Raw genomic sequence first — 14,584 nt, forward strand, 5'->3', positions numbered from 1 at the left:
ACACCACAACAACACAGGGTTGATAATATAGAAATGTTTTTGTTATTGCTGACCAGGGCTTGTGCAAAGCCAAGGCCTTTGCTGCTTTTCATACTGCCATGCTGGCAAGGGAGTTGGGTGTGCCTGGGAGTTTGGGAGGAGACACAGCTGGGACAGGTGACCCAGACTGGCCAAAGGGATATTCCAGACCATGTGGTGTCATGCCCAGTGTATAAAGGGGGGGAAGAAGGAGGAAGGGGAATATTTGGAGTGGTGGTGATTGTCTTTCCAAGAAATCATTATGTGTAATGGGGCCCTGCTCTCCTGGAGATGGCTGAACACCTGCCAGCCCATGGGAAGCAGTGAATTCATTCATTCCTTGTTTTTCTTTGTTTGTGTACACAACTTTTGCTTTCCCCATTAAACTGTCTATATCTCAAACCATGAATTTTCCATCTTTTTCCCTCCAATCCCACCCCTGGCCCTGATGGTGGGGAATGAGCCATTGGCTGCTTGGGGCTGGGTTGCTGGCTGGGGTTAAACCCCAAGAGAGGGTCAGAGCCCAGAGTCAGGCCAGGTTTGTAGGGCCAGCTCTTGTGCAGCTGCAGGCCTGGCTCTGCACTGCTGGCTTAGGGCTTGGGGCAGCCTGAGATGCCTGGCAGGCAGAATGCCACAGGGGCCAGCTGCTCCCAAGGACTGGGAGCTGTCAGGAGCCCCATGGGGGCAGCAGGGCAGAGTCCTCCCAGCCAAGCTTGTCCCATCTCCAGGGGTGGCAGGGCACAATGAGGTGGCCCCAGCCTCCTCTCCCTGGGGATGGGGATGAGCAGAGGCCAGGAGTGAGGAGAACCATGGTCAGACATGGCCCAGGGTGTGTCCAGCCAGGATGGGGTGTAGTTCCATGGCCAGACATGTCCACAGCTGTAGCACAGCTGGAGGCAGGTACATCTGCCATGCCACCCAGGTAGAAGCTAAGGCACATGGGCAGAAGGCGTGAGCCCCAGGTGAGACTGGTCACAGTGAGGTCTGTCAGTGCACTCAGGGCCCTGTCTGCCCTTAGGAGGAATTTGTCTGGTACATTTATAGCTAAAAGGTGAAACCTGTCCTTTCCCCCAAGGAAACTCATTGCTAGCATTAGAGGTAAGTCACTGCCGTCGGCGATATTTAAATACCTTTTGCATGAAATATTTTTAATGAGTCCAAAGACCAGAACAAACTGCCAGATATATCATAAATAGCAAGGTGCCAGCAGGCAGGCTGATACCTTTCAGAATACCAGTCTCCAGATTAAAGTAAATTGGTTTTTATTGCACCCATCGTTTTGCCAAGTATTGACACCAAATCTACAGAGCCAAACAATGTGAATTAACAAATTCTTGGTTCTCTGCAGCAACTGGAAACAACAGTGATGACATTAGCATAATTTCTCTGCTGCCAGTTTCTCATGCCAAGCCCTGCTATAAAAATATTTAATCTTACTTCTCACTCTCAGCTGTTGTCTGCCAGTAGATAGGACACTTCATTTGCAGAGGAAGGTGTTTTATAATGAATATCTAGTAGGATGAGTTTGAATTACCCATTAGTATAGCCCTGCTTTACAAATTAAAGGCCAGTCCTGAATTTTGGCTTTACTGGATGTTTTCTATGGCCTTTCTCTTCTTTTCACCATAACATCTGAGAACCACATAAGCACTTAATGTATTTATCCAGAGAATTCCCATGTGAATAAGGGGAATGCAATTATCTGTACTAGAAACACGGGAAATTAATATGAGGCCTGAAATGACATAAAAACTTAGTCCAGCTACAGACAGGAAATCTGTACCGAACTAGAAATTGAATCCTGACTCTTATCCAAGTGTATCTCAGCTACAAGGCCATCTTTCATCTGGCTGGACTGGTCTCCAGGAGGAAGAATGATTTCCTACAGCAGAATCACTGCTATTTCCCCTTTAGCTGCCTCAAAGTGGGAATAGCTGCTCATTCACATAGGCAAGCACATCCCAAAGCTGTGCAGTCCCAGGCATGCTGAATCCTGTCCCCAGAGTGCCCCTAGTTCCTGCCTGTGCACACAGTTAGGTGACCAGAGGGGTGTGAGTTGGCTCCCAAAGGAGCCTAAATGCTAAAAAGATTTTAAGGGAATGTGTGAAGCAATTATCTGGGAGAGCTGCCCAATCAGTTTGTGTGAGCATTACATAATATTTGAGACAATGTATTTGTCTCACTACAAGCTCCGTGTGCCTTTGTGCCATGTCCATGGCCTGGAATGGAGCAGCCATTTTCACTTGGCATTTTCGCTCCATTTTCACTTACAGGATTCAACATCCAGTTAAGTGGCAGTAATTTCCAAACAGTCCAGTACAACTGTGCCCTTTGGCACACACTGATTTTTATTCAGTGTACCTCAGTTCATTGTGTCAAGTTCAGTGTTTTTGACATTGCAAGTATAAGCTGATTTTTAATACTGACAACATCCTTCAGGTTCATTCAAATTATCATGTGATCTCTCATTTAAATTTAAATTATTTGGATTTATAGAGACACACACAGGAGGGACACTGTACAAATGCTTTTGTATGAGTTGCCAGCAGCTCTTATAATATGTTAATTTGGGAGTCTCCAGGTCTTAACTTTCCATTTTCTCCCTTCCACCGCCACAACAGAGTGATATTTAAATATCTTCTACAAGCCAGGGCCTTGAGTTGTCTCCAAATTGACAGCTGCAGGCTGGGAAGTGTGAATGAAAGCTTGTCTGTGCTGCTGATGGCCAAAAAGTTCCAGAGAAAGGCTCTCCAAAATGCAGCAGCAATGAGAAAATCTTTCTCTCCCTATCCTTCAAAGCAGTCTGATTAGTTTCTTCAGCTGTCATGACTGTGATTTCTGAGCATAAGCTTGTGTGCACTGCTGTAATTTTTGTTGTTTCATGTTATGCATCATGTTATGCATGTCTCAGTGTGGCAGTCATCTCTAGTTTGGATTTGGGGGCCTCTGTCAATTAGTCCAGCACTTGATCACATTTAATCATATCCAAGTACCTGAAAGGCTTGAAAACAGGCTAGTTATATAAAAAAAATCTAGTAACAGCTGACTGTGGTGATCACTCTTTTTTTTTTTTCTTAAAAAACATCTTGCTGCATGGTGGCCACAGCACTTATTGGTGTTGTTACCCCACAAGCTCACCTTCCTCTGGGTTGCAAAGGGAAGTTAGTAGGGTGGGTGGAACTTCTAGCAGGTGGATGTGAACTGTTTGTGGTTTTAATAAAAGCCCTTGAAACCTGGGCTGCATTCCACATTCAGACACTTCACAGGTACCAGTCACTATGGTGACAAACTCACCAAGTCAGGCTCATTAGAAGACTTGCTTTTGATGGCTGATCAGACGGGTGTTTGTCTCATAAATTCAGCAGTTCTTTCTCTTCTGACCCTTCATCCACCATAATCAGATAACTAATATTCTTTGTGCTACTGCCGTACAGCAAATTTTGACATAACATGTCAGAAATAGAGTGGGTTACAAAACTCGTCTAAGAAGGTGGAATGCAGTAGATATTTGATCAAAGTAGTAAGACATTTCATTGCTATCTCTGAGTTGTTGAATGGCCCTTGGAAAGTGGAGAAATGATACAAGGATACATCTCTTGAAAATATCAAGAAATGTCCCATGTTTTGTCTAAAATACTGCTCTGAATATGGCCTGTGGTCATAGTAGTCATCATTGCAGCATGAGCAGTGTCCATATTCTGCAAGTCAAAATTCCTTGAGTACTTCCTGTTTAGCTCTATATATTAAAATTATTTGAATATTCATATTTTTTCATGAAAGCCCCTAGAATTCTGATACCTACAAATTTTAAAATGTAATTTTATTTTAACTCACATTAAAGTGTGCTGTAGAGATGTTTTTTACATCTTTCTGATCTTTTGAGCACCATAAACCTTCTTGGTCTTCAAGGTACAAGCTTCACTCCAACTGCTATTGGTAGTAAATTGTGCTGATAAAGGGAAACAGTGAAGTTGTAATTAATTCCTGTACTAAAAACTAGAAACTCTTCCAGAGCTATAGAGACTGCTCTGCTTATGTAGGCTATGTATGTCCATACACCTAACTCCTCTGTAATTTATGAGAAGTACATTCCCTTTCTGAATTCTTCTCTTGGCTAGGTATTCCTGTCCTGGATAACCACTGAGACTGCTAATTCCCACTAGTAAAGCCCTGAGGCCAGCTTTATTTCACATCCTGTCTGGCTACACTTGCTAAAATGTCCTGCAGAATCCACCTTATCTGCAGTGTTACATAAAGCGGATTCCAGCAAAAGGAACTTGACTTGCTAAGTGTAGGCAGAACTGTTAAGTGAATGTGCAGCTTAATCTGTTTCCTTGTACTTTAGAGGGCTGTAGGAACACTCAAGAATCTTTAATTTATAAAAGTGTGCACATGGTAAGAAGTGGCTGACAACTTACAGCTGGGACATAGCATGAATGGAAAGGTAACACCTGGACCATCTGAAGAAGACCAGACTAGTCTGACTTTAGAATATCAGACTAGTAGAGCTGAGATGAAGTTTATTAGGAGGAGCATGTGGCAAAGCTCTCAGGTGTGGTAACTGCTGCTACTACCTGTGAGTTCAGGAATTTGAGAGAAGACCCAAGTGTGTGTTCTACTGCAGGTTGGCTACTGAGCATCCATTTAATGCAGCCTCAGAAAAGGATGAGGTTTGACCATTCCAAGATCTGAGCTGAAAGAGCTCAGTCTGATCATCTCTCTTCACAAATGATGCACTACACTGTATATTAAGAACCTTTCTAATAAGCAGTGGTCTCTTTAACATTTGGTGTGCCCACAACAGGAAGATTTTTTTTTTGTGCAATCTTCTTGTGTTAGGCTAAATGTCAGGAAATGAGAATCACTTTTTGTGCTACAAAAAAATTGGTCTCAATATCAGTGATCAGTAGAAGGAAAATGAGCATAATGGCATATGCAAATAATTTTAATTAAAAGTATAATTTTCAAAGTTATAATGAGTTTGGTTTAAGAAAGGTTCAATGGTCCTCTTATGCAGGCCCCTGAATGAAAGCACACAGATTATTAAATTCTTAGAATTATCTGAAATTGTACACTTTTCCAATATTTATCAGTTTATTGACTTTAAAATTTAACTCAAAAAAATTACTATGCATTTTCCTACACGTTCAAACATGTATTGCCAATCCTATGAATATTAACCACATATCTACTCACAATTAAATTGCTGAAGAGGAATTTAATGTGTTACTGCAGAAGGTAGAAGGATAGGAGACTTGAAAGCTGAATTCTGCTAGAATTTAATTCATGAACTCCATTCCTAAAATTACTATGATCTCTAGGTTTTACTGCTCCAGGCTGCAGAATTAGTCCATATGTTTGTGGGATCTGTTTTAAATGATGACAGACAGCTGATTACTAATATTATCTGGTAACCTCTGTTTAACTGCAACTATCTTTGACTTATATCAAATTAGTAATTTATGTAGGGTTGAGGAATAAAAAAAAAAATTGCTGCTACAGAGACATGATGTAGAGATTGCAGTTCCAGCAAGGTTCCACTAAAATCTTTTGCCTTCCTGATGGTTCATCTGTGAAGACTATGGGAAGTTTGTTTTTCCTGGCCAGATGTTACCCTCCAAGACATTTTGCTTTCCAATGCTTTTTTACTGCTAACTATAAAAAACCATACCAGAATTAAATATGCACCATGCCTTCCAGAAGATTTTTTAAAAAAAAGCTTTATTAAACATACACTCTTTAGAATATATTTAACAATTTCTCCCACCCTGAAGGAATCCTCAATCACACATACAAATTCTTATTTTCAGCACCAAATCAAGCATGTAAACCTGTGCTACTCACACACAGTAGCTGAATGGTAACAGAAATGGCCACTGGCACCTGAAACAACATGTAGAAAAGCAGCTCTCTAACAACTTAAAACTGGGTTAACATCTGCATGGCATATCAGGAATAATCACCTGTCCTGTAAAACTACAGGGAGCAGCACTGGAAGCAAATCTGGTCTGTGACTATTTAACAATAAAGCAAACACCTTTTGAAGTATACAAAAGCCCCACCACTTCACAGAATCTACGCAGCTTAGGTACATTTCCAGGTTAATATTTAATGCTGGTTTATAGCATCAGACAGCCATCTCCATTTTAATAGGTGGATGAGGATTATAATCTTCAATCTGGAAGTCTTCTGCCTTGAAGTCACTGATGTCTTTAATCTCATGAAGAATTCTGAGTTTGGGGAAAGGTCTTGGGTCCCTCTGAAGCTGAAATAAAAGCAAGCTTACTGTATAAAGCTAATACTTGAAAGCAGAGACTCTGTTCTCAATCTCCAATCAGATTACACTATGTAGGCTTTCCCTTACCACCAAGAAGATTTACAATAAGAAAACAAAATGAAAGAAAATCCCAAGGCAGTTAGATAGAATCTACCTTAGTATTTTCACAGGGAGTAGTAGCATAATTTTCAGGTGAATTCCCTGATCATCCAAATGCACTGCAAGTACTTTCTGATGGCAAATCAGTTCTGGTGGTTACAGATTATATTCCTTCCAGGGGAAATTAAATTGGAAAATTTGACCCAAACATGCATCAAATATTCTACAGCTTCTCACTTCCCATCGTTAGGGTCTGAATCGATAACTACTTCTCTGGATGGTTTTGAACCATACTAATAATGAGGACATTCATTGCAAGCTTAGTCTAATCAAATCAAACACTGATTTTATCCTATTGCAACAAATTACTTCCTGAAGAAAATGTAGCCTTTCTCAGCCAAACAGTATTACTGATTAACTTTGTGAATTTTAAGTGATCCTTTTCTGATATATTACAAAGACATTTTATTTTGTGTTTTTGGGACTAGGTGGAATAATTTTTGAAGTTAAAAGTGCAGATTCTGATCTCTAACTTGGTTTTAGAGCAGTACATTTCAATCATGCTTGTATTGTATTTCTGTTTGCAACCTGAATTGAACAGATGCTAAGATATTACAGTTTTTAGGATAGAAATGAGAAAAATAGCCATAAAAATTAATATCTGCAAAAAGGATATTTAAAATATCAAGGTAATTGATATTTTAAATCAAGGCACTGTGGAAGACAAAAGGATAGAGTACAGAATAAGTACTTACTTGGACTTTTAGAGGTTCCACATGGTTCAGATATATGTGAGCATCTCCTAAGGTGTGTATGAACTCTCCAGGCTGAAAAGAATGAAGAATACATGTAGTCAGATTCCAAGAAAGCAAAACATTACAATGCTTACAGTATTGATTCTCAGCATCTGGCTAGTGTGGAATTGCCACTTCCGTACAGGATTGTATCCCTGAAAGCTGTGAAGGGCACAAGCTTCTCTGACTAATGCATAATTAATGGAAAATATAATGAAATTTCCACTAGCTTACCAAAAAATTTATCTTTCAAATCCTGCTATGACAGTAGCTTTGGTAAATGAATGGAGCAATACTGATCTGCCCACTGACAGAGAAACAGGTGCAGCAGTGACATCCAGCTTTTCCACTCCACTTCTTGTAAGTACAGCTCACCAAAGCTGGTTCAGAGCAGCTGCCTCAGCCACTACTAAACAGCAGTGGAGGTGTCAGACACAGGCAAGCGCCCAGAGCTTACAGGTGGTGACTTACCAGCCCCTGAGCAATGGAATTTCACATGGGGAAGTTTCATCAGCTCTTTTACTGGCCTCTGACCAATGTTGATCAGCCCCCAGATGTGTTACACTGAAAACCACCAAAGCCATGAGAGGAAGTGGTTGAGAGGAAACAGCTGGACATAACGTTAAACTTCACTTTTTTTAGTAGCTTGGACTAATTTCTGTGGTTGCTGTCAAGTCTGATTCTTCCGTATTGCCCTGTTTTAAGAAGTTCCACTTCATATTGTTGGTGGCAGGAGGATTAGGCACTGAAGGCCTTTCTAGTATAATTTTTTACATGCTCTAAAGAAAAGGGGTCTTCCTTTGTACAAGACTGTCGCACATTTAAGTTTCTCTGCTGAATTACAAAATACGGCTCTGAAGTCAGGGCAGGAGCTACTTGAGCACATACTACCACTCATCTACATGTAAGCATCTACAGTAAGAAATCAAAGAAATGCACAGCTGAAATTATACCTGGAAGTTAAGACGGGCAGATTATCCAAATTAGAACCCTGACAGCAACTGCTGAGCTATTGCTCACTTCTAATAAGTAATAAACACATGCTACAAAATCTCATCATTGGTATATTACTACCTCATGAGGACAAGCACTCAGTTCAGATTTCTAAGACTAACGAACAAAGGTCAGTCTTGACAGATTCAAGACATGAAAGAATCTTCCGCTTAAACTGAATTTTAAAATCCTTACCTTGCTGATTCTAACTGCCCATACAAACCAGAGGCAATTCACATCAAATTCACAGGGCCCTTTTTTACACATATATCAGTAAGATTTCAAACAGTATGCTCATTCCAGTTTTTCTTGGACATGACATGAAGAGCCTTATCTTTCAGTCCCTCCTTTCTCAGACAAGAATAAATGAAATTATTAAATAGCCTACCTTCAGCCCTGTGACATGGGCAATCATGTACGTGAGCAGTGAATAGCTGGCAATATTAAAAGGCACTCCTAGTCCCATGTCTCCAGACCTCTGATAGAGTTGGCAAGACAATTCTCCATTTAGAACATAGAACTGGCAAAGGGCATGGCATGGAGGCAAAGCCATCAGTGAGATATCTAGGAATTGAGATACAGAAGGTGGGGAGGGGAGAAAACAGTAACAGCATTAGTATGTTATAAATGTAGAAGATGCAAAACTTAAACAAGCATGTAATGAGATACAGTAGAGAGCCAACTGCACTGTCATTCTGTTGCTTTTTCTCTTGTTTATGAGCACTTGCTGCCCAAGCAATTAAGTCCAGGTCATGACAATCTGTCTCCTGGGCTGTATGACCAGAAAGTCATAAACAGATATTCCACAGAACAGACTTATGCCATAATGTTGCACAGCAGTTTCTTTCTACTCACCTTGGTGAGACAGCTGAATTCCCTAAAGGAAGACATTAAGACTAAAATTAAGTATATACCCTAAAGCAAATTCCAACTGCTTCATCTTACTCTCTTCCAATTGCAATGTGTTTGTTGAGATATAAAAGTAATGATAATTTTAAAAAAAAAATCAGAAACCACAAGATCTGTGTGTTTTTCTACGCTTAAAAAGTGCAGAGAGTAAAATTACAGCTTGACAAAGAAAACTTTCACCAGATATTTTCTGAGGATATTTAGCCTTGAAAATAACAGCAATAGCATGTGGCATACCCTTTCAGACAACAGTGGAAAATGCTGTGTGATTTTTTTGGAGCACAAGTCTATCACTGGTGAAAGTTAAACATTCACTTGTAGTAGCTCTTGTTTAGAAGTCTCTACAGAGTGAATAGATATCTATGTATAAATAGACCCTATCATTTGTGTGATACAGGTTCATCATATGATCCCATGTTCAATGAGAAGATCACAACACAAATAATATTTTTTTCTCTAGTTTTAAGGGTTAAGTTTACAAGAGATTACATGGCTAAAAGCCAGACATATTGCTTTAATATAATTTTTATGGTTTGGGTTTTTTACCTTTTACTGTCTTTGAATAGACTGTATGTCAAAGACACTGGTGTATCCCTCATTTTAACCTAGAGAGAAAAACTTTGAAGAAATTACTTTTGAGGTCTGAACATGAAGATAAAGTAGAAAGAGAATCAAGATTATAACTCCTGAATGTTTTTACTACACTCATTGTAGTTTTCTAAAGAATGAACAAGGACACCTAATGGAATTGACTGCTGACACAGGAACAGAAGATAATTTAACACACAGCAATATAACCTAATTTAGCACACAGCAATATAATGTGCAACCCCATTCACTTTATGCCAGCTGTTCAATACCTTTGGGATTCCAAGCACACATAATGATTCTTCTGTCATCTGGATTGGTTTTGATTGTTTCAATCACTTTTTGCAACTGATCAACTCCTTGGTTGGAGTAATCTGGAGAAATAGAACAAATAAGATCGAAACCAGACAGATTCAAGTCATGGTATTTTTTTATCACCCAGGCCATGTCCCACTGAAAAGTGATACCCAAATGACAACCTGTGAAGTTTTATTGCAACTTTGAAACTGATTTGTAAGTTGGCACCATCCAAACATAGGCTGTTCTCGGTCTTTCTTAGGATGCTCCAGAGCTTGCAAAATTCTCATGATGATATGTCTGTATGCCCCCCCCCCATATATTTTGAGTGCTTTGAGTACCTTTAGCACCCACTGAAATAGGACCATTCCTATTTATTCCATTTTCAACCACTTGATTTATTTTAAGACCAACTAAAAATTCTGTATAATCACTAAACCCCAAGAAACAGAAGTTGCAATACAAAAAACTAGCAGGAAAATATTTTATCACTCATGAGGACTTGTTACCTAAATAAGACAAAAGCTGTACTGGAATGGACAAGATATTACAACCCAGTTAAGTCACACTATTAAGACTGATTTGCTTATTGCATTTCTGGATTAAAATGCCTTTCTAGACATTCAATTTGCATGCTACATGCTCCTTCTTATATATAAAAAGAAAAATCATGCCCAGACCAGTGTGCCAGCATTCTTTAGACACTCAAAAGTGGAGTTTTTGACAGATGAATAAATGCATCCATCTAGCACTCTCAAGGTCATGTATGAAAACTAAATTTACATAGCATTTAGCTCCAGAAAGGAACTTTAATTATGTGTAGCACAGGATATTACATTTCACCCAATGACACAGGCTGAATTTTAGGCTCAATACCAGTTGTATAAGAAATTTTCTGAAATTAACTGACCATAGAATGGATTTCAGAATAAAAAAGTCATTAGTTATTAATCATTGTTCTGACTCATGCCAGTCAATCAGCATGGCTGGTAACTACTTTTTTCTAATAACTCTTTTTGCAGCAACACCAAATTATGGTTACAGGCAGACCCAAGCTGGAAAACAAGGTAGCAATATACACAATTAGCATCTCAGGGAACTCTTTGCCAGCAGCACCATGCCAGAAGCCTTGTCAAATGGTCATGTTAGTTCCTGAAGCTACTTACCCATCCCTTAGTAATGCAACTTAAGGAAATCTGTTTGTAAGGAAAACCATGGGAATTTATCTTGTTAATTTTCTCCATGCTATGCTGTACCTTAAGACTTTTTAAGACGAGAAACTGTAAGTTTTCAGATGTGCCAGTTCACAATTTGCATCATTTGTGTTACCATAAAAATGTATTCTGCTAGTGGCCAACATGCCAATACTAAGAGTAATATCAGCAATTCATAGTGAGCTGCAGTTTGAGGCTGTACTGAAAATAAAACAAAACAAAACAAAATGAAAAACCACACACAAAAAAAACCCCCAAGAAACCTCACCTAGATAATTACCCATGTTGTTAATCCACATTAAAAAAAATCACACCAGATAGTGACAATCTGGTTTTTGACACCTTTTTCTTAATGGCAGTCCTCTAAGCATTTTCTATAGCCTCTCCTGCAGAGACTTGGAAAAGAGGAATCGATGCATTTGAGAGTCAGTTTAATAAACCAGTTCCACTGAAAATACCAACAGGTACTGCATCACATCACAACTTGTCACAGCTGTTCTGCCCACAGCATCATCAGCTGTGGAAACACCCTACTTTGTTCAGATGGAGAATGGAAAAATCTTTCTCTTCACTGCCTCCAGTGAATGTAGTGTACTGATGCCAGTTCTTCCCAGCACAACAATTTCATGGACCCTGCACTGGTATACAGAGATGGCAGCCTGTGTTCTGTTATCAAATGGAGCTAGCTCAGGTATCTGGACTGCAGCACACACATCCTTCCAGCTATCAGCAGCCACATCTGCCCTAGGTAACAGAGTAACAGTGTGTGCCTTGTGACTTATCTGTTCCACAAATACCGAACTATAGTATACACAGCTACATCTTTCAGGATAGTTAAGATTGAGTAAGGAAGAAAGTTCAATTAACTCTCTCAAGCACTCTTTATTCTGGCTATCAGCTTGCTCTGTATGGTTAAGAACATTCCATTCCACACAGGCTTCTGGAAGTGATGTGTCACAGCTGTCTCACTGAGCACTCAAGACTGTATTTGGATGTGATTACCTGTATGCATATCTTTGTATTCTGCTCCAAAATGCCTCCACTGGAAACCGTACACTGGTCCCAAATCACCCTCCTCTCTGGTGCTGAAACCCTGCTTATCCAGGAACTCACGGGACCCATTGGCATCCCAAATCTTCACACCTTTTGCAGAGAGCTCTTTGGCATTTGTAGAACCCTACAAAACACAGTGAGAAGTCTGCATCCTAATTCCAACACAGAGGGCATGATTTAGAACAGTCGTATTAAGCTTTGCTAGTCCACAGTATTTCTCCACTCATAAAGGATGAACAGTGTAATTATTGTACTGCACGAGGTCCTTGCACACGGATAGAACAAAACTTGTGAGCAACACATTGGGATGGAGTTTCAAGTGCCACACTGCTGCTGTTTAGCTCAGGATTCTCACACTTTGTGAATGCACAAACAGCCTCTAGGTCAGCTGTGGAACATCATTTCGTATTTGCAGAGAACAAGATGTTACTTTACAGATTGATGAAAATAGGCCAACAAAAACTGTATGGCCTAGGCACGGTCTTTTCCAAGCTACCTATAATAAAATTATGGTCTTAAAAATCCTTTTGTGAAAATGAGAAAAAATGAGAAAATAACCCAGAAAAATGTCACTGAATCCTGCAAGATGTCCAAATCAGCACACTCAAAAATCCAACACAGAAATTATGCTGGTTTGGGGAGTGTCTAGTCTTTTCCATTAAAAAGAAACAAAAACCAAAACCCAAACCAAACAAACAAACAAACAAACAAGCAAAACCAAAACCAAACCCAAAACAAAACCAAAAGCTTTTAAAAAATCAATTTGTATTAGAGTCCTGCTATCTAGCAAATGCTTATGTAAATTCTCCCACACTTGCACAATATCACAACATAGAAAGGAACACTTACATTGTAATGAACTAACTATAGCTGAATTTTATTATACTAGGTACAGCTATTTGCTCTATTAGATGTCATTTTTTTGCTATTAAAAAGTCTAGCATTTACATCAGTCTTACTTCACCTGTGGTTCCACACTGCTTGTTTGTTCAAGTCAAGCTACTTCAATATTAAAAACCAGATCATTAAAATGCTTACTAGATGTCTCATATTATTATTTCTGATTAAAACACAAAGAAAAGACACTGCATTAGGTGTTGTAGCTGTGGAGTATATTCAAATTAGTCCTCACTATTTCAAATTTTCTCCTTTAAGAAGAACTAGAAGCGAAACTGTTCTGATTGCACTGGTAGCAATAGTCTGTACTAAACAGCAGAATGTCTTGGTGATAACGCCCTTCCATGTGTGGTCACAGTATTAGGGGGTTGCATTTCTTCTGTAAAAGGAACAGAAGCATCTGCAGCTACCCAAATGCATTAATCCACTGCCCAGCAGTTGGTTCCGTTTATGCCACTCTGGGCCCACCACCCAGAGGGACACCCAAATACCGAACCTTGATGAACCACAGCAGCTCCTCCAGCACTCCCTTCCAGAACACCCTCTTCGTTGTCAGCAGTGGAAACTGATCTGGAAAAGAGTTCCACAGTGTCAGCGGGGACCAGCCATTGCCAGGGTGAGCAGATTCGCCTTTTCCCCACACAGAGGGCAATGCGACCCCTGACATTGTGAGGGTGGGATATGAAACAAAGAGTTAGGATGTGTAGCTGCCATGGTCAGACCCCTCGGGTGGGAGGGAGCGAGACAGGCCCGGGGTGTGAGACCCCCACACTCAGCCCGGCTCAGGGCGGGGACAGGGAGCAGGGGCAGGAGCAGGAGCAGGGAGCAAGCTCAGGGGCCGGGGTCGCGGCGGTGCCCACCTCTGAGGCTGTACCGCGCCTGCATGCCGAACACGGAGATGGTGCCGGTGCCGGTGCGATCCTCTCTCCGGTGGCCGTGCTGCAGGATGTGCCGCACCTGCTGCAGGTACTGCTGCTCGCCGGGCTCCGGGCAGGCGGCGGGGCCGCTCAGCAGCTCCCCGTCGGCGGGCATGGCTGGCGAGCGGCTTCTGGGCTCCGGCTGCGCGCCTCTGCCGAGCCCGCCAAAGGGCGGAGTTCCCGCCAAAGCAAGCCCGGAGTTCCCGCCAAACAGTGCCGAGGGGCGGGCGGGGCGGAGCGGCACCACCGCCACCTCCTCCCCTGCCCGGCCCCTTCCCTTTCCCCTCCCTTTCCTCTTCCAGTCCCGGGGGTCTCAGCGGCACCGCCTCCGCAGTCGCTCGCCCACTGTGGGCCTGCAGGGAGCTGCTCCCCCTCAGGGAGGGCTGGCCCGAGGCAGTGCCCCGAACCATACCGACTCCTTTAGGTTGGATTTTAGGAAGAGTTTCTTCACAGAAAGGTTGATCTCATATCAGAATGGGCTGCCCTGAGAGGTGGTGGAGCCACCATCCCTGGAGCTGTTTGAGGAAA

General features: G+C 41.3%; 1 protein-coding gene across 1 annotated transcript; it reads right to left on the reverse strand.

Annotated features, from left to right (window-relative positions):
• Positions 1 to 5,634: 5,634 nt before the first annotated feature.
• Positions 5,635 to 14,241, reverse strand: TYMS (thymidylate synthetase). The gene is made up of 7 exons (XM_058814006.1): positions 14,000 to 14,241; positions 13,636 to 13,709; positions 12,192 to 12,366; positions 9,951 to 10,052; positions 8,570 to 8,745; positions 7,150 to 7,221; positions 5,635 to 6,283 (listed from the first exon to the last, which is right to left on the reverse strand). Exons 1-7 carry the CDS (start codon positions 14,169 to 14,171, stop codon positions 6,146 to 6,148), a joined length of 909 nt encoding a protein of 302 aa, XP_058669989.1. The 5' UTR covers positions 14,172 to 14,241; the 3' UTR covers positions 5,635 to 6,145.
• Positions 14,242 to 14,584: the final 343 nt, after the last annotated feature.

This window comes from Ammospiza caudacuta, chromosome 1 (assembly GCF_027887145.1).
Source record: "Ammospiza caudacuta isolate bAmmCau1 chromosome 1, bAmmCau1.pri, whole genome shotgun sequence".
NCBI lineage: Eukaryota > Metazoa > Chordata > Aves > Passeriformes > Passerellidae > Ammospiza > Ammospiza caudacuta.

Excerpts from the sequence above, each read along its gene's own strand:
- TYMS (XM_058814006.1), bottom strand. The coding sequence starts at position 14,171 with ATGCCCGCCGACGGGGAGCTGCTGAGCGGCCCCGCCGCCTGCCCGGAG. Across the intron at positions 12,367-13,635 it reads AGCTGCTGTGGTTCATCAAG|GGTTCTACAAATGCCAAAGA; the intron begins GTTCGGTATTTG and ends TGTGTTTTGTAG. Across the intron at positions 6,284-7,149 it reads TGGAACCTCTAAAAGTCCAA|CTTCAGAGGGACCCAAGACC; the intron begins GTAAGTACTTAT and ends CTTTTATTTCAG.